Source organism: Pan troglodytes, chromosome 14, assembly GCF_028858775.2.
Source record: "Pan troglodytes isolate AG18354 chromosome 14, NHGRI_mPanTro3-v2.0_pri, whole genome shotgun sequence".
NCBI classification, from domain to species: domain Eukaryota; kingdom Metazoa; phylum Chordata; class Mammalia; order Primates; family Hominidae; genus Pan; species Pan troglodytes.
Window position 1 is genome coordinate 34539742 of NC_072412.2, and position 21247 is coordinate 34560988.

At 36.4% G+C, this 21247-nt stretch overlaps 1 protein-coding gene across 11 annotated transcripts in view; it reads left to right on the plus strand.

Moving 5' to 3' along the window:
- The window catches only part of NBEA (neurobeachin), a 708564-nt gene that overhangs the window by 459060 nt on the left and 228257 nt on the right, over positions 1-21247 (plus strand). For all 11 annotated transcript variants that reach the window (XM_016925167.4, XM_054664886.2, XM_054664889.2 and 8 more), the window contains one exon: positions 10611-10735. In XM_016925167.4, the coding sequence (XP_016780656.1) occupies positions 10611-10735 (125 nt within the window). The remainder of the gene's footprint in view (positions 1-10610; positions 10736-21247) is intronic.

The window sequence follows — 21247 nt, forward strand, 5'->3', positions numbered from 1 at the left end:
TCATGTTTACAGGACTGCCTATAGCCTTTCTTTTAGACTAGCTCTGATGGCAATAAATATTCTGTTTTTTACTTCATCTAAAGATATCTTCACTTGTTATTTCTGGAGGTGTCATCACTGGCTATAGGATTTGGGGTTGACGGTTCTTCTCTTTTAGCACCTAAAAAATATTTTGCCACTTCCTCTGGTCATCATTGTTTCTGATGTAAAATATATTGTCATTCTGTTTTACTTCTGCAGATGAGATGCCACTTTTCTCTGGCTGCTCTTTAGACTTTCTTTGCCCTCAGTTTTCAGAAATTTAATTATGATGTGTCTTAGCATGAACTTCCTTGGATTTATCATGTTTAGAGTTCAGTAAGCTACTTAAATCTGTACATTTATGTTTTTGCCACATTTAGAAAGTTTTCTGCCATTTTTTTGTTTGTTTTGTTTTTTTTTTAGATTCTTCGTTCTTTCACATGCAGAGCATCTTTTTTTAATTTTATTATTATTATACTTTAAGTTTTAGGGTACATGTGCACAACGTGCAGCTTTGTTACATATGTATACATGTGCCATGCTGGTGTGCTGCACCCATTAACTCGTCATTTAGCATCAGGTATACCTCCTAATGCTATCCTTCTCCCCTCCCCCCACCCCACAACAGTCCACAGTGTGTGATGTTCCCCTTCCTGTGTCCATGTGTTCTCATTGTTCAGTTCCCACCTATGAGTGAGAACATGCGGTGTTTGGTTTTTTGTCCTTGCGATAGTCTGCTGCAAATGATGGCTTCCAGTTTCATCCATGACCCTACAAAGGACATGAACTCATCCTTTTTTATGGCTGCATAGTATTCCATGGTGTATATGTGCCACGTTTTCTTAATCCAGTCTATCGTTGTTGGACATTTGGGTTGGTTCCAAGTCTTTGCTATTGTGAATAGTGCCACAATTAACATATGTGTGCATGTGTCTTTATAGCAGCATGATTTATAATCCTTTGGGTATATACCCTGTAATGGGATGGCTGGGTCAAATGGTCTTTCTAGTTCTAGATCCCTGAGGAATCGCCACACTGCCTTCCACAACGGTTGAACTAGTTTACAGTCCCACCAACAGTGTAAAAGTGTTCCTATTTCTCCACATCCTCTCTAGGACCTGTTGTTTCCTGACTTTTTAATGATCGCCATTCTAACTGGTGTGAGATGGTATCTCATTGTGGTTTTGATTTGCATTTCTCTGATGGCCAGTGATGATGAGCATTTTTTCATGTGTCTTTTGGCTGCATAAATGTCTTCTTTTGAGAAGTGTCTGTTCATATCCTTTGCCCACTTGTTGATGGGGTTGTTTGTTTTTGTCTTGTAAATTTGTTTGAGTTCATTGTAGATTCTGGATATTAGCCCTTTGTCAGATGAGTAGGTTGCAAAAATTTTCTCCCATTCTGTAGGTTGCCTGTTCACTCTGATGGTAGTTTCTTTTGCTGTGCAGAAGCTCTTTAGTTTAATTAGATCCCATTTGTCAATTTTGGCTTTTGTTGCCATTGCTTTTGATGTTTTAGACATGAAGTCCTTGCCCATGCCTATGTCCTGAATGGTATTGCCTAGGTTTTCTTCTAGGGACTTTATGGTTTTAGGTCTAACATTTAACTCTTTAATCCATCTTGAATTAATTTTTCTATAAGGTGTAAGGAAGGGATCCAGTTTCAGCTTTCTACATATGGCTAGCCAGTTTTCCCAGCACCATTTATTAAATAGGGAATCCTTTCCCCATTTCTTGTTTTTGTCAGATTTGTCAAAGATCAGATAGTTGTAGATATGTGGCATTATTTCTGAGGGCTCTGTTCTGTTCCATTTTTCTATGTCTCTGTTTTGGTCCAGTACCATGCTGTTTTGGTTACTGTAGCCTTGTAGTATAGTTTGAAGTCAGGTAGCGTGATGCCTCCAGCTTTGTTCTTTTGGCTTAGGATTGACTTGGCGATGTGGGCTCTTTTTTGGTTCCATATGAACTTTAAAGTAGTTTTTTCCAATTCTGTGAAGAAAGTCATTGGTACCTTGATGGGGATGGCATTGAATCTATAAATTACCTTGGGCGGTATGGCCATTTTCACGATATTGATTCTTCCTACCCATGAGTATGGAATGTTCTTCCATTTGTTTGTATCCTCTTTTATTTCATTGAGCAGTGGTTTGTAGTTCTCCTTGAAGAGGCCCTTCATATCCCTTGTAAGTTGGATTCCTAGGTATTTTATTATCTTTGAAGCAATTGTGAATGGGAGTTCACTCATGATTTGGCTCTCTGTTTCTCTGTTATTGGTGTGTAAGAATGCTTGTGATTTCTGCAGATTGATTTTGTATCCTGAGACTTTGCTGAAGTTGCTTATCAGCTTAAGGAGATTTTGGGCTGAGACCATGGGATTTTCTAGATATACAATCATGTCATCTACAAACAGGGACAATTTGACTTCCTCTTTTCCTAATCAAATACCTTTATTTCCTTCTCCTGCCTGATTGCCCTGGCCAGAACTTCCAACACATTGTTGAATAGGAGTGGTGAGAGAGGGCATCCCTGTCTTGTGCAAGTTTTCAAAGGGAACGATTCCAGTTTTTGCCCATTCAGTATGATATTGGCTGTGGGTTTGTCTTAGATAGCTCTTATTATTTTGAGATACGTCCCATCAATACCTAATTTATTGAGAGTTTTTAGCATGAAGGTTATTGAATTTTGTCAAAGGCCTTTTCTGCATCTATTGAGATAATCTTGTGGTTTTTGTCTTTGGTTCTGTTTATATGCTGGATTACATTTATTGATTTGCGTATGTTGAACCAGCCTTGCATCCCAGGGATGAAGCGCACTTGATCATGGGGGATGAGCTTTTTGATGTGCTGCTGGATTCGGTTTGCCAGTATTTTATTGAGGATTTTTGCATCAATGTTCATCAAGGATATTGGTCTAAAATTCTCTTTTTTGGTTGTGTCTCTGCCAGGCTTTGGTATCAGGATGATGCTGGCCTCATAAAATGAGTTAGGGAGGATTCCCTCTTTTTCTATTGATTGGAATAGTTTCAGAAGGAATGGTACCAGCTCCTCCTTGTACCTCTGGTAGAATTCGGCTGTGAATCCATCTGGTCCTGGACTTTTTTTTGGTTGGTAAGCTATTGATTATTGCCTCAATTTCAGAGCCTGTTATTGGTCTATTCAGAGATTCAACTTCTTCCTGGGCTAGTCTTGGGAGGGTGTATGTGTCGAGGAATTCATCCATTTCTTCTAGGTTTTCTAGTTTATTTGCATAGAGGTGTTTATAGTATTCTCTGATGGTAGATTGTATTTCTGTGGGATCGGTGGTGATATCCCCTTTATCATTTTTTATTGCATCTATTTGATTCTTCTCTCTTTTCTTCTTTGTTAGTCTTGCTAGTGGTCTATCAATTTTGTTGATATTTTCAAAAAACTAGCTCCTGGATTCATTGATTTTTTGAAGGGTTTTTTGTGTCTCTATTTCCTTTAGTTCTGCTCTGATCTTAGTTATTTCTTGCCTTCTGCTAGCTTTTGAATGTGTTTACTCTTGCTTCTCTAGTTCTTTTAATTGTGATGTTAGGGTGTCAATTTTAGATCTTTCCTGTTTACTCTTGTGGGCATTTAGTGCTATAAATTTCCCTCTACACACTGCTTTGAATGTGTCCCAGAGATTCTGCTGTGTTGTGTCTTTGTTCTCGTTGGTTTCAAAGAACATCTTTATTTATGCCTTCATTTCATTATTTACCCAGTAGTCATTCAGGAGCAGGTTGTTCAGTTTCCATGTAGTTGAGTGGTTTTGAGTGAGTTTCTTAATCCTGAGTTCTAGTTTGACTGCACTGTGGTCTGAGAGACAGTTTGTTATAATTTCTGTTCTTTTACATTTGCTGAGGAGTGCTTTACTTCCAACTATGTGGTCAATTTTGGAATAGGTGTGGTGTGGTGCTGAAAAGAATGTATAGTCTGTTGATCTGGGGTGGAGAGTTCTGTAGATGTCTATTAGGTCCTCTTGGTGCAGAGCTGAGTTCGGTTCCTGGATATCCTTGTTAGCTTTCTGTCTCGTTGATCTGTCTAATGTTGATAGTGGGGTGTTAAAGTCTCCCATTATTACTGTGTGGGAGTCTAAGTCTCTTTCTAGGTCTCTAAGGACTTGCTTTATGAATCTGGGTGCCTCCTGTATTGGGTGCATCTATATTTAGGACAGTTAGCTCTTCTTGTTGAATTGATCCCTTTACCATTATGTAATGGCCTTCTTTGTCTCTTTTGATCTTTGTTGGTTTAAAGTCTGTTTTATCAGAGACCAGGATTGCAACCCCTGGCTTTTTCTGTTTTCCATTTGCTTGGTGGATCTTTCTCCATCCCTTTATTTTGAGCCTATGTGTGTCTCTGCACATGAGATGGGTTTTCTGAATACAGCACATTGATGGGTCTTGACTCTTTATCCAATTTGCCAGTTTGTCTCTTTTAATTGGAGCATTTAGCCCATTTACATTCAAAGTTAATATCGTTATGTGTGAATTTGATCCTGTCATTATGATGTCAGCTGGCTATTTTGCTCGTTAGTTGATGCAGTTTCTTCCTAGCCTCAATGGTCATTACAATTTGGCATGTTTTTGCAGTGGCTGCTGCCGGTTGTTCCTTCCCATGTTTAGTGCTTCCTTCAGGAGCTCTTTTAGGGCAGGCCTGGTGGTGACAAAATCTCTCAGCATTTGCTTGTTTGTAAAGTTTTTTATTTCTCCTTCACTTATGAAGCTTAGTTTGGCTGGATATGAAATTCTGGGTTGAAAATTCTTTTCTTTAAGAATGTTGAATATTGGCCCCCACTCTCTTCTGGCTTGTAGAGTTTCTGCCAAGAGATCAGCTGTTAGTCTGATGGGCTTCCCTTTGTGGGTAACCCGACCTTTCTCTCTGGCTGCCCTTAACATTTTTTCCTTCATTTCCACTTTGGTGAATCTGACAATTATGTGTCTTGGAGTTGCTCTTCTCGAGGAGTATCTTTGTGGCGGTCTCTGTATTTCCTGAATTTGAATGTTGGCCTGCCTTGCTAGGTTGGGGAAGTTCTCCTGGATAATATCCTGCAGAGTGTTTTCCAACTTGGTTCCATTCTCCCCATCACTTTCAGGTACACCAATCAGACGTAGATTTGGTCTTTTCACATAGTCCCATATTTCTTGGAGGCTTTGTTCGTTTCTTTTTATTCTTTTTTCTCTAAACTTCTCTTCTCGCTTCATTTCATTCATTTCATCTTCCATCGCTTTCTTCCAGTTGATCGCATCGGCTACTGAGGCTTCTGCATTCGTCACGTAGTTCTCGTGCCATGGTTTTCAGCTCCATCAGGTCCTTTAAGGACTTCTCTGCATTGGTTATTCTAGTTAGCCATTCATCTAATTTTTTTTTCAAAGTCTTTAACTTCTTTGCTATTGGTTAGAACTTCCTCCTGTAGCTCAGAGTAATTTGATCGTCTGAAGCCTTCTTCTCTCAACTTGTCAAAGTCATTCTCCGTCCAGCTTTGTTCCGTTGCTGGTGAGGAGCTGCGTTCCTTTGGAGGAGGAGAAGCACTCTGATTTTTAGAGTTTCCAGTTTTTCTGCTCTGTTTTTTCCCCATCTTTGTGGTTTTATCTACCTTTGGTCTTTGATGATGGTGACGTACAGATGGGTTTTTGGTGTGGATGTCCTTCCTGTTTGTTAGTTTTCCTTCTAACAGACAGGACCCTCAGCTGCAGGTCTGTTGGAGTTTGCTAGAGGTCCACCCCAGACCCTGTTTGCCTGGGTATCAGCAGCAGTGGCTGCAGAACAGCGGATATTGGTGAACTGCAAATGCTGCTGCCGAATCGTTCCTCTGAAAGTTTTGTCTCAGAGGAGTACCCGGCCGTGTGAGGTGTCAGTCCGCCCCTACTGGGGGGTGCCTCCCAGTTAGGCTACTCAGGGGTCAGGGACCCACTTGAGGAGGCAGTCTGCCCGTTCTCAGATCTCAATGTGTGTGCTGGGGGAACCACTACTCTCTTCAAAGCTGTCAGATAGGGACATTTAAGTCTGCAGAGGTTACTGCTGTCTTTTTGTTTGTCTGTGCCCTGCCCCCAGAGGTGGAGCCTACAGAGGCAGGCAGGCCTCCTTGAGCTGTGGTGGGCTCCACCCAGTTCGAGCTTCCCTGCTGCTTTGTTTACCTAATCAATTCTCAGCAATGGCGGGCGCCCCTTCCCCAGTCTCGCTGCCGCCTTGCAGTTTGATCTCAGACTGCTGTGCTAGCAATGAGCGAGACTCTATGGGCGTAGGACCCTCTGAGCCATGTGCGGGATATAATCTCCTCGTGTGCCGTTTTTTAAGCCCATTGGGAAAGCGCAGTATTAGGGTGGGAGTGACCCGATTTTCCAGGTGCCATCTGTCACCCATTTCTTTGACTAGGAAAGGGAATTCCCTGACCCCTTGCGCTTCCCAGGTGAGGCAATGCCTCGCCCTGCTTTGGCTCGCACACGGTCCACTGCACCCACTGTCCTGCACCCACTGTCTGGCACACCCCAGTGAGATGAAGCCGGTACCTCAGTTGGAAATGCAGAAATCACCCATCTTCTGCATTGCTCACGCTGGGAGCTGTAGACCGGAGCTGTTCCTATTCAGCCATCTTGGCTCTTCCCCCACCCGCCATTATTTTTTTGGACATTGTTTCGGCTCTGCCGACTTTCTCCTCTCCTTCTAGGATTCCAGTGACACAAATGCTAAATGTTATGCTCCACAGATCCCTAAGGCTCTGTTCACTTTTTCCTCTATTTCCTTCTGTTATTCAGTTTGCATAATTTCTATTATCCTGTCTTCCAATTAAGTGATTCCTCCCTCTGTTCCTTCTGTTCTGCTGTTGAGCACAACTACTGAGCTTTTATTTTGGTTATTATATTTGTCAGTTCAAAAACTTCCGTTTGGTTCTTCTTTATTTACATCTTCTGTTTCTTTTCTGAGAGTTTCTATTTCTTTGCTAAGGGTATTTTTTTCATTCATTTCAAGCATTTTCATAATTGCGTATTGAAGTATATTTTCAATCATGGCTGTTTTAAATTCTCTGCCATTTCGATGTTGGCATTTTGGGGTGATCTTTTTACATTCCCTTGGAGATTTTCCAGGTTCTTGATATGACAAGTGATTTTAGATTGAAACCTGGACCTTTTCTTATTTTTTTCTGAGATAATTTATTTTATTTAAACCTTCTATTTAGACTTTCTGTAACATTGCTTCATCTGGAAGTGGGGACACTGCCTTATATCTGCTAGATGGTGGTAGAAATCCAAGTTCTTCACTTGGCCTCCATTGAAACCCAGTGAGTCGGAGGCTCTTCTTTACTGCTTGATGGGGGTGGGAGTTCCCTGTCCCCATGTGATGTCCACTGGTGGGCTGGCCTCATTGCTGTTTGTCAGCAATGAAAGTCCTGACTCTGCAGTAGGCTTACTCTGACACTTCCCCAGTGGGGAGGGGGAGGGATGCCCCATTACTGTCTCATGGGAGGTGGAAATCCAACCTCTCCACATGGTCTCCACTGACTCTATGTGAGTGGGGCACCTTGTTACCAGCCAGCAGAGATGAAGTCCTGGCTGTCGACTTGGTGTTCTCTGATACCACCCAGCAAGGGTGTTGGGTGTCTCATTACACCTTCATGAGGGTACATGTCTGGGTTTCACACCCATCCTTTGCTGGTGTAGGTCAGGTGGGGACACAATTTTTCTGTGATGTTTGGCTGGAGTATAGCAGTTGTCTGAAAGTTTTCTATCTTGCTAAACTGCTGTTTTTTTGATCTTTTGACTAGAGGGAGCAGGCTTTTGCTGGGGCTTTTTGTTTGTTTGTTTGTACTCAGTGTTCTATCTGGGCTGTTGGCCTCTTTGCCTCCAAGTGTGGGATATATGAAACAAAAACAACTCATCAATATGTTGTTCCTTAGGTCCTGGGGTCCTTAACCAGTCTGCCTTTTCTCACCTTTCAGTCTTCTCTTTTTTAAAATCTATTTTAATAGGTTTCTGGGGAACAGGCAGTATTTGGTTATGTGAATAAGTTATTTAAGTGGTGACTTCTGAGATTTTGGTGCATCCATCACCTGAGCAGTGTACCCTATACCCAATGTGTAGTCTTTTATTTCTCACCCACCTCCCACCCTTTCCCCTGAGTCCCCAACTTGTGTGTGTGTGTGTGTGTGTGTGTGTGTGTGTGTGTGTACACATTTTCTTTATCCACTCACTGATTGATGGGTATTTGGGCTGGTTTTGTATTTTTGCAATTGCAAATTGTGCTGCTATAAACATGCATGTGCAAGTGTCTTTTTTGTATAATGACTTCTTTTCCTCTGAGTAGATACCCAGGAGTGGCATTGCTGGATCAAATGGTAGCTCTACTTTTAGTTCTTGAAGGAATCTCCACACTGTTTTTCATTGTGGGTATACCACTTTACATTCCCACCAACAGTGTAAAATGTTTACATTCTCAGCACATCCACACCAACATTTTTTTTTGAATTTTTTGATTATGTTCATTCTTGGAGGAGCGTGGTGGTATTGCATTGTGGTTTTAATTTGCATTTCTCTGATAATTAATGATATTGAGCATTCTTTCATAGGTTTGTTGGCCATTTGTCTATCTTATTTTGAAAATTGTCTATTCATGTCCTTAGCCCACTTTTCGATGGGATTGTTTGTTTTGTTCTTGCTGATTTGTTTGGATTCCTTTTGCCCAATGTATAGATTATGAAAATTTTCTCCCACTTTATGGGTTGTCTGTTTACTCTACTGATTATTTCTTTTGCTGTGCAAAAGGAAGCTTTTTAGTTTAATTAAGTCCCATCTATTTATCCTTCTTTTTGTTGCATTTACTTCTGGGTTCTTGGTCATGAAGTCTTTGCCTAAGCCAATGTCTAGAAGAGTTTTTCCAGTGTTGTCTTCTAGAATTTGTATGGGGTTTCAGGTCTTCAGAGTCTTCTTATGTTTGTTTTATATACTCTTTCCAGAACTGTTCAGCTGCCCTTACAGAAGAATAGGGAAGAGTATGTCTATGGTTAGAAATTTTAGATAACATTAGCTCTCTGACCACTTTTGGTGAATTCAGTGACTTAATTTTAACATAATCTTAATGAAAATCAATATAGCATGATTTTAGCATGGTCTTCCTTAAATTACTGGGATTAGTTTGTATTTGTAAGGACAGAAATCATCCTATTTTAAATTAGATATACTATTTATTACTATTATTCATCAAGTAATCATTATTTAACAGAAGAATTAAGTTATAATTATGATGTACAGGAAAAATAAGTGCATTAAAGCATACTTCAAAGACTTACAATTTTAGTTCTTTTTATATGCCCTTTATACTATCGGGTTTTTATAATGAAGTTATAGATAACAAAATTATATAGCCATAAAATCTAAAATGCTTTTCAAAATGAAATTATTTTTCTCAATGGCCATACATTGAAAAAATCCATAGCTTTTTTTTGAAATTAAAAAAATGTTTTCATTAATTCAATGAATATTTAGTAAAAACATACTGTGGGCGAGACATTGTGCTAGAAATATAATGATGAGCAAAACATACATAGGTCCTGCCTTAATCAGACTTAAAGTGTTCTTCTACAGTAAAATATCAAAATAATGAAATGAAATCTTCTAGGAAAGTATTTTATATGTTTTTATGAATAGTGCTGCTCTGGAAAATTAGAATATTATCTTTCGAGTGTATTACTCCACTACTAGATGCAGAAAAATTGACGTCTTAAGCAGTGGTATTTATTACTAATGTTTATTGAAAATAAATTGAAAACAAAAATTGTATGATGAAATGTTTCATTGGCTATATAATGGGCTATTTCCATCATTTCTGAAATATCTCTTGGATTTTTAGTATTGGTTTAGAGTATAAAAGACAGTGATGGGCCAATGTTGGCCGTGGCTATTAATGGTTTATATTAGTTGAAAGCTGTAGAATCATCCAAGAACTCTATTAGCATTAGAATAACAATTTACCAAGACAATTACCACATACTGGAAATTTTTGCAGCTCTAATTCAGTATTATTAATAATGGATAAAATTGCATTTTTCTCAGGTTGCTGTGGGCAGCGGGGAATTATTTCAATGAATATTTCAGCACATTATTTTAATCATTTTTCCACCAAATCCAAGTGGGCAATATTTTATACTTCTTAATTCAGCCTACTAAGAAACCATGGTCATTAAATTGTAAACTATTTATAGTGAGGTCTATTCCGTGATTTACAACCCTTGTTAAAAACAGTGTAAAAGAAAGCAAACTGTACCATTACTACTTGTAATTTGATGTTGCCTTTGTTACTAAACTCCACATGATTAATGCTTTTAGTAGAAAGAAGAAAGTTTTAAAAAATAAAAAGCAGAGCTGAGTGGTATAATACCTGAAATATGAGAATGTTATTATTTTAAGTCTTTTTCACTTGTAGAGGAAATATATATATATGTATATATATACACAATACAAGTGTAAAATATAAGTATCTCCAAAATTATCTTAATTTTTCAATGAGACCAACAAAATAACTTCAATTTTATAGAAAAATGTATTTCCAGTTATGCATTGTTATTAATAGGGATTACTTTTTTTCCCTCTACTCTTAGCCAATTGCATGATTTCTGGCGTTTGGATTACTGGGAAGATGATCTTCGTCGAAGGAGACGATTTGTTCGCAATGCATTTGGCTCCACTCACGCTGAAGCATTGCTCAAAGCTGCAATAGAATATGGTTAGTACCAATGCTTCTTCCACAAAAATACTTCTGGATGTGAGGTGACTCCTTGTGTTTGAGAATTCCTTTTTTTTTTTTTTCGCTAGTATTTAATGTTCTCCATGTCTTGAGTCAGAAATATTTTGTTCTGCTTTATCCTTCAGCATCATTTAGGTTACTGTTAATCAACCCAATATTTCTCAGATTAGATATATTTTTGTAGCCTTCAACTTATTTTTAAGAGCTAAATGGACTTCACATAGTTAGTTATTAACTAACCGTCCTTTCATATATCCTAACACAAGAATAAAATCAATTTCTTTCTCGGTGTCTTTCAAACTTTGATGACCAAGACCCATAGTAAATACTGTGATCCTGTACTCAGACTTAGATATTTTATGTATAAATTTGTTTCTGTGTACATACTTTTATATACTGCATTAATATACATATACACATGTAATATATATACATATGTATACTGTGAGTATATGTTTATGTATGCATATACATATTGTATATATTTAAAAAGTTTTATTGATAACCTCTTTATATGATATTTTGTTTTAATCCCACCTATTCCTTTCAGCTTAATAAAATAGAATTTAAAATCTTGTTATAAGCTGCCAATTTAAATTTCCAGTCCTCCAATGCACTACAAATGAAGTTTGAAAAAGATGGTCTCCTACTTAGAGTATCATTAATTATCACACTACAGTAGAACTATACCCTAAATTGTTCTTTATAAACCGTACAATCATAAATATCAAAATATTTTTGTAGTTTAATAAAAATGCTGCTACTTTAGATTGTTTTCTGCTAAGAAGTATCTTAGGAACATTTGGTCTACTTGCCCATTTTTAAATGCTGTAACAAGTTAAAGTGTGATGGGGTATATCAGAATTTTACAAACCACATTCACTAAGGAAATACCAGTAATGAACACTGTCCATGTGTTTGTTATCCACTTTTGTTCTTCAATTACGTGTATTTTATTATATTAATTTTCTTTTATTTGGGAGTACTAAGTGAGCCATCTGTTTTTAAAATTTAAAAACAGTTGATAAATAGTATTATATCAAATCATAGTTTATATCATGTAATACCATTCATGTTCTTAATGAATTGAACAGGGAAATAATAAAAAGACAAAATGTGTAAAGCTTTTAAAATTTCTTTTCCCAGTAAGCTATGAATTGCTATAACTTAATAAGCATCAAAATATCATTAAAAATAGATAAGGATTTCATATGAAACTGTTATACCTAAGATAAAAGTTATACAGTAACTTTATATAGTAAAAGTAACTATGGAAAAAATATGCTGGAAAAAAATTATAGTTTGTCTTCTTTGAATAACTAAAAATAGCACCTAAGGATAATAGCCCTCTAAGGATTTGATACCAACTCAAAATGAGTTATCATTATGATCCTGTAGGAGAGAATCTTAGAAATATCTGCCTACCTAGTAGTGGCATGCTTTATAATATGATCTTAAAATTATTAAACCTTCATTTCATTTAACCAATAATTTAGACTTTTTCACCAATTAATCCTGAATTTATCTCATTTGAAAGTAGAAACATATAAAGACAATTTGTAACAGAGTTTATACTACAGTGATATCATTAGTAATACTGAGTTGCCAAAGTTTTAATTGTACAGAATTCATATTATATTACATTCCACAATCTACAGATTACTTTTAAGCAAGGATTTTTTTAGAAAAATGTTTGTATTTCTTCTTAAAAGTGAATACTTTGCGTGTTTAATTTGTAAAATAATTTCTAATAAACCAGTGTCAAAGCCTCTAAGAAACAAAATTTAAAATCTTTGAATAAAATCTTTTTCAAACTGATAGTTATATTTTAATAAAATAGTAACTATTGTTAATGAACCTAAAGTAAAAAATAATACCCTAATTTTGAAATAGATAAGAGGTGTGATACTAAATATTCTTTATATGTACTATATTTTAAAATACAGTATTTATGAATTTTCAGTCTGGATCATAAGCAACGTTCAGAACCTATTATCTATCCCTCTTGAGTTGTGTTCTGTTATAAAAGAAAAGAGGAGTATGTTTTTATTATACCTATTAAGAACAAAGATGACACATCTACACAGTAAAATATTCAGAGAATCGACATGGTACTATTGGAGTTACTCCATGGTCATTCTGAGGTCAGGGAGTGGAAGACTAAAGAGAACTAAAACAATTTTATCTCCAAAAACAATTATCCTCTAACCTTCCTCACAGTTCACAAGTCTATGGACTTTAGAACTGAGTGGAGAGTTGGGAATAAATACAGAGGATGTAGAGAAGGTGAGTGGGAAGCTCTCCCTGGAGTGATCTGTATATAGAAGTAGAAGGAAGAATCACAAATTGACGAGAGAAATTTAGTATTGTGCCTTCTTCCTACCTGTTAATGTGCACTCTAACCTATATAGAAAATATCTCTTCAGCAGAAATAGGAAGTACATGTCAATAATTATTACAAAGCACTTAATCCAGTAAATGTTGAAAAACTTAATTCAAAACAGATTTTGTACTGCCAAGGACCCAAAAGATAAGGAAAGACTGAGAAAATATTCCAAACTGAAGAAGACCAAAAAAGATAAGATAGATTATTACAGCACGTTTGTTTGTTTGCTTGTTTGTTTGTTGTGACGGAATTTCACTCTTGTTGCCCAGGCTGGAGTGCAATGGCGCGATCTCAGCTCACTTCAACCTTCACCTCCTGGGTTCAAGCGATTCTCCTGCTGGGATTACAGGCGCCTGCCACCACGCCCGGCTAACTCTTTTGAATTTTTAGTAGAGACAGGGTTTCACTGTGTTGGCCAGGCTGGTCTCGAACTCCTGACCTCAGGTGATCCACCCACCTCGGCCTCCCGAAGTGCTGGGATTACAGGCGTGAGCCACTGCGCTCGGCCTTACAGCACATTTTTCTAGATGATGGCAGTTGGTAAAATTTGACTGGGGTCCATGATCTGGATGGCAGTATTGTTATCAATGCTAACTTCCAGAGTTGGAGGGTTGATGGTATTTAGACAGGAATGTTCTTGTTTTGAGAAATACAACGTAGTAGTTAGGGGTAATAGGGTGCCATACCTGCAACTTCTCAAAAGGTTTTCAAAAGATTAGTGATAATGGATATGTGCAGGAGTGGGGTGGGGGGGGGTGTAGATGCTTGTTAATATTGGGAAAACCTGGATAAGGATAAAAATGGGAGTTTTGTACTATATTTGAAATGTTTCTGTTAGTTTGAAATTATTTCAGATATTGTTTAAATTTTATCCCTGCAAGTTGAATTAAAAGAAAAAGCAATTTTAAAAAGTACAGAATAAATCATTTATCCACTGTAAATGAGCTTAGAAACCTTTTTCTTGTAATATTAGGTATTAGTGGGTTTGCAGTAAAAAATAAAAAGAATCTCATATACGTTGCTGAAACAATGTAAATGAGGATTGCTGGAAACAAATCCTTTGCAAAACATTTTGCCAATGCACATCAAGAGTCTCAAAAATGCTGATAATCTTTGACCCAACAATTCCCTATCTAGGAACTTGACCCAAGGAAATGACTTAAAAGACGGGGGGAAAAAAGCTATTTTAAATTATTCACCACAGTTTTCTTTGGAAAATCTGAAAAGCAATATAATATTGTGGGAAGACTGGTTTCAAAAAAAAAAGAATGGACTCAAAAAAAAGAAAACAGATTTCATATATTTTAAAGAAAGATTTTGTATATACAAATTGCCAGGACGTCCATGTAAAAGTTAAAAAAAAATAGCCTGACGTCTGGATATTCCGTCTGCCATTAAACATTTAAATGTGTTTAAGTATTTTGAAGTCTGGCATTGTATAGACTAACATCCAAATGACTTAATGTTTTGGAGTTGTATAGATGTAGATTAAGAGTATATTGATAGCACAAACCTGCAAATTCTGACTAAACTACTAGAATAAATTGAAATTCAACTGATCTCTTCCTCTGTGTTAAATAATGACACTATTTCAATTTCCCTGTTGTTAAATTCTACTGTGAAGGCCGGGCGCAGTGGCTCACGCCTGTAATCCCAGCACTTTGGGAGGCTGAGGCGGGTGGATCACGAGGTCAGGAGATCAAGACCATCCTGGCTAACATGGTGAAACCCTGTCTCTACTAAAAATACAAAAAATTAGCCAGGCATGGTGGCGGGCACCTGTAGTCCCAGCTACTTGGGAGGCTGAGGCAGGAGAATGGCATGAACCGGGGAGAGGGAGCTTGCAGTGAGCCTAGATCGCGCCAATGCACTCCAGCCTGGGCAACAGGGAGACTCCGTCTCAAAAAAAAAAAAAAAAAAAATCTGCTGTGAAAGTTAAGTGCTAACCGTGTAGAATTTCTGCTGAAAACTTTGGTCAAAAAATTTTATATTGATCCACATGGTAGCAACAAAAAACATTTTAGGTACAAAAGAACATTTTATAGATGGAACTTTCAGAATGTCTAGAAGTATTTGAATTAGTTATCAAAGTTTTCAGAATTTTCAACATGTTGTCTACACTGGGAAAACAAGCTTAAATTACTTAGAAAGAAAATTTTTACATGACCATCAAAGCAATCCCTGGGATTTGAACCATTGATTTCGTCTTCTTTATTAATGTAGTAAGTATACTGTAGTTCAAGAATATAAGCCTTTATTAGTGTAATAGAAGTGAAACTGATTTTGCAGACTTCATGTTTTAATAAAAATATCTTGAGTCATTTGATTTTTTCTAATATCCTAAATTCAACTAAACATTTTAAATTACAGTTACATTTTCATGTGATGGGAAGGAACATTTAGCCATCATTTGGATTTCATGACATTATTTTCAGGCAATTTATTTGGTGCTTCAAATATATTAATAATATATTAGCAATGCTTTCTTTTAAATGAGCAAACAATCAGAATTGGATATAATTTCAAGGAAATAAAGGATAATAATTTTATTTCATATTTACTTTGAAAAGCTTTCCCTTCAATTTCATTATTAAAACTTGGTTGACCTTTTTCAGTTGGAAAATATCCTTTATACTGATGGAGTTTTTCATGCTTTTTTAGTAATACTAATGAGTTGAATAATTTATGAGGTTGTCATGTGCAAAAGATTTTGTGTGATTTGATATACTTTCAGCCTCTGGTGTTGGAATGTGATTAATGAAAACCTAGAGGCAGGTCATTTTTTCCCTGATGGTTAGTGTTCTAATTTTGCGTGTATTTAATGTGTTATTTAGGTGTTTTCTAATAGTAAAATCTCATACAAGTGAAAATTTAATTGATTACCATGAATTTTATGGACCATAGCAATGGAACAGTATAAGGAAAATATTTTGAAACTCATCTTCTGATCTGCAGAATTCTTTTTCTTTTGAGCAAATGAACTAATAGGGAAATGATTGAAAAAGGAGGGTTTTGTATACTGTTTATATATTAAAATAAAACCTAGACTAGTCAAATTCTGGTGCATTTCTAGCATGTCAATATTGTAGTTGTCGAAGAATGGTACAAAATCTTAAGTTTGATTGTCTTTGTTGACTGTCAATTATTATTTAGGCCGCTGTTGCCCTTTCATAAAATTACAGTGGAACAATGTTTCATCAAAACCTAAGACTGCAAGCGCCTCCATGTGTGTGATCAAAGACAGCATCTTAAATAGGTCTGATCAGGCATCGTAGAAGAGAGCAGGCTGCTTCAGCCTGAGGAAAAAAAAAACATGGAGCAAAAATGACAAAGTTAATCAGTCATTTCTTTGGCAATAAATAATAAGATATGCTGAGAACTGCAAATGAGAACATTCTTATGTTCCTCAGAGATGTGTCTGCTTAACACCTGATTTATCTAAGCTTGTGAAGCCATCAAGTTATGACCTTGATGAATAAAAAGCAGCTCTGTAATGAATCTGGAATTAAATTAGTTTTGATGGTATATGCATGGCTACTGTAATGTGCTACTTTCAGTCATCAAGAATAAGAAAGGCAGTGAGAATAGAAAAATACTAAGACAGCTATACAATTGTTGAGAAAGAAGCTATCAAGTAATCTGACTTCATTTTTCAAGACTTTATAGTTCTTACAACATGTGAGAGAGATGACTTGATTTTGTAAAACCTAATAACCTATTGGTTGTATTATGTAGAGACTCTAGTAAACATCTTCATTATTGTTCATTGATAACTCCATTTTAGTTGGTGTATTATTAATTGGATCTCCTTATTTGAAATGAAATAGATAATCTGGTTATGGTTTAAATAATTTATTGAAAGTTAATGATGTAAATTTTTAGAAAGAGAGAGAGAAAGACATGCAGGAAGTGTCTGTCAGCTCTTTTTGGTGTCAGTGTCATATTTTAGTATCATAGCCTTGTCTTCACCCTATGGTTTTTACAGTCTCTTAAAATAATTTCAATGGGTTATATAAAGGCTAAGTTACAAAATATTCTTATAAAATACATTTGACAGATATTATGTAGCATTTTCATATTAATAAATGTTCTAAGAGGCCACTTAGTTTTCTGTTGAAGGTTCAGATTGTAGATTTTAAACAGATTCAGAGGACTTGTGTAACTTTGTTAATTTAAAAGCAGTTATTGAATAACTTCTACATACTATGCACATGCTAGCTGCTGGATTTGGAGACTGAGACAATCAGTTTCTTCCATCTAACAGCACATAGTTTACTGTAGTGATTCCCAACAGGGGCAGGGGTAGGAGTGCACTGCTGGCATCTAATTGGTAGAAACCAGGAATGCTGCCTAAAATATCCTACCACATACAGGAGAGCTCCCCACAACAATGACAACAGCAAAATTCCAGCACGAAATATCAATAGTACCAAAGTTTGAATAACCCTAGTCCAGTGGAAAGGAATAAAGAAAATAAACAGTTATCATAGAGGGATGTAGTAGTTCCTAAAGGGGCACAGGGAGAGACAGTGACTTACTGAGTCTGGTTGGAGTAGGCTTCGTACAAGTAAAGGCTTATGAATTGTCTCAAGACTTGATTATGAATTTGCCAGGTTATCGGGGAGTAAAGGCAGAGGTCATAACAGAAATTACCATGGCATGGAGACATAAACGACCCTTACTCCTTTGAATGGCCTTAATATTTGGCATTTGATGACAAGTCACTTCATAAAGGTTTCAGAAGGTATTTTTATTTTAGATGTCTCATATTCCTAGATAAAACAAAAACCATTTGAGGATAAGATATATCTAATGTAAATGGCAAGTTAATGGGTGCAGCACACCAACATGGCACATGTATACATATGTAACAAACCTGCACGTTGTGCACATGTATCCTAGAACTTAAAGTATAATAAAAAATAAATAAATAATTGAATTTGCATTTTAGAAAAAAAAAAGAATCAGATCTTCTATCAGTTCCATTTGGAACATTCACATTAATACAATTCTTTGTGCTTATTACTCAGTTGCTATTTTTTTATTTAATTTATAATTGATTGATTTTTTTTGTTTTTGTTTTTGAGACGGGGTTTCACTCTTGTTGCCCAGGCTGGAGTGCAATGGTGCGATCTTGGCTCACTGCAACCGCCACCTCCCAGGTTCAAGCAATTCTCCCACCTCAGCCTCCTGAGTAGCTGAGATTACAGGCATGCGCCACCACGCGCAGCTAATTTTTGTATTTTTAGTAGAGACAGGGTTTCACCATGTTGGCCAGGCTGGTCTCGAACTCTTGACCTTAGGTGATCCACCCGTCTTGGCCTCCCAAAGTGCTGGGGTTACAGGCATGAGCTACCATGCCCAGCCCGATAACTGATTAATTTTAAGGTATACAAACAGATTTTAACCACACCATTCATCACTTTGGGTAACAACATTGAAGGATGGATTTTCTATAAACTAGGTCTAGAAGGATGGTATTTCCAAATCATTTCTGACTGTCATGGAACTAATTTAGATCATTGTTCAGAATCTTGCTTCTTTTAGACTAATTTTTGGTAAAGTGTACACACAATCACATTTACAAGTGATTATAGTATACAATTGTAATATTTTCATCAAAGTACATTAAAAATGTTATGGGAGCTCAGTAAAGAGGGTCGCCTAACTGAAGAAATATATTTTAGCTGGAGTCGAAAGGATGAATGTAAGTCTTCCCAAGCCAATGAGTGGGAGAGTGGCATTGTGGAAAAAGGGACCACATAATACAACATAATGTATTCAAGGAATGGAAAATGGTACTAAATGATGGAACACAGGATAGTGTGGGGAAATGGTATGAAGATGAGGCTGAAACACAGTTGTGGCCCTGCTGTGAAGGGGATTGTCGTTAAACAATTTTTATTTGGAAAATGACAAACTATAGAAATTAGGGGACATGCTAAATAATAAGTGATAGATAGAGCTAAAACTCAACCCAAATACCAGTCTCTTACTCTACAGTGTGTTGTAGTAAATACATTTGGAATTTCCTTAACTATGAGGGCATTACCGAACATTTCCCTGCTGTAAAGTTTACCTGCTAATATTTGGTTGGCGCTTACAGCCTATCGTCTGTAAAGATACATCAGAACAGATTAACTTAGTATCATTCCCAGGATATGTATTGTATGCCATTTAGGAAAACATTTTTAAATGTTTTGGTGTTTTAAAAAGTGCTTTTAGATAATCTGTATCAGCACCATCACTTACTTATGTATTTCATTTTTTAATAATTAAGGAGACTTTTAAAATTTTCTCTTTCTTCCATGTCTCTGGGCCAATTGTTTACCTGTCTCAAAAATCTCCTACCCCCATTTTCCATCATCTCACACTTTTAAAGTGAATTGTCCACATTGGACTTTGTGATATACTTAAAAGAAGACACCAAGCCTCTCATGGAAAACCAGCCCATATTTATTGTCTCCATTTATTTTCCTTAAATTGTCTGTACAAACATGATTTTCTCCCTCACATTTTTAAAATTCTTACTGTAAATTCTCCATTGAAAATTCTAATCTATAGTAATCTGATTTCTGGTTGTTAATGCTGTGTAGAGCAAAACCACTATTCATTTTTGGCATAATGTAATTAAAATACAATATAAATGCTAACTTGCATGACCTATCAAAGCCTATATGTTTGGGATATGCCATATCCCAAATGAAGGCCATGTTGTCATTTATGCCACCTTAATTCTTTGACTTCTTGCTGGTTCCTTCCCCTACCTTCATGACCCAGGCCACCTTCACAAAAATTGCTGCTCCATCACAGTGATCAATTAGGGAATTGTCAGGTTTATAAATTTACTAAATGTGCCATGGGGATACCAAAATCACTAAATGATTGGATTGAGATCAAAAACTGAGAATATTGTCTTAGTGCATATGCTATCTGCAAGATGGAAAAATAAACTTGTCTCCTATTTGAAAATACATGGAATGGAAAAAGTTTAAAACTCTAGTAAACAAGGAATGCTAGATGTGAAAAAAAAAAAAAAGACACTGAGGTAATGTCACTTACTGTGCAAGAAAGTCTCCCCACCCTGTCAGCCCACTCTCAAGTTGTCCAGTTAATCTTTTTTTTCATTCTAATAGTTGCCAAACTTTCTAATTCACATTCTGCTGCTCACTAGCCATCTACCCGTATTGGTACATGATGCAGGTTCCTTTCCTTTGTGCCTCCCTCCCTGCCTCCCTCCTTTTCTTGCTTTCTTTCAGAAAAACATATGCTCATTATAGGAAATACCAACAAAAGTGCCAAAAAAATTTGAAGAAGTCATCCACATAAAGATAACTGTCTTTATCATTTTCATGTATTTATTTCATGTTAGTCTTTTTCTGTGTGTATTTTATCATAGGGACCAAACGCTATGCAATGTACTCATATAGTCACAAAGATGAATAGTGCATCATCTCTGCTCTTTATGATATTTAGAGAGTTCCAAAATGACCCAAGTTTTCTGTATGTTTTATTACGTTGTTTTACAAGTAAAATGTGCCCTGCGATTTTTAGTATAATGAAATCTCATTTTAAATAATTAAAAATCTTAACTTCATGGCTAATCAAAATCCTGTCGACGGTAATCTGCGTTTACCGTCACGTATATTCTTAAAATATGGTTTATCAAATTTTCTTTAGAAAGCATAGAATGCAGTTTTCTACGTTGACTCCATTAAGAAGATTATTAAGTTAACATTTCATACTTATATAGTGCTTCACTTAAATTCAATAATATTTTCTTGCACTTTTTTAATTGCATTTCTCTGTTTAAAAATGCTGTTTATGAATTTCCCGTTTGTTGGTCTGCTCTAAAAAATATTGCTTATCTATGAATATTTTGAATTAGGAATAAATGAAATTCCGTTTTTGCTGTCAGAACCAAATTGTAAAAATGAATTGCATGTCTTTGAAAATCAGTATACTCTATTAGCAGGCCTGTCAATATAAAAAGTGCATTCCATTTCCACCTCTTGCTCTAATAACCTTTTCTCTGTTACTCTGAGGCAGTTCACATAATCAGAGTATATTGTCAGCTTACTGGAGTTGGGGAAGCATGAAATGAA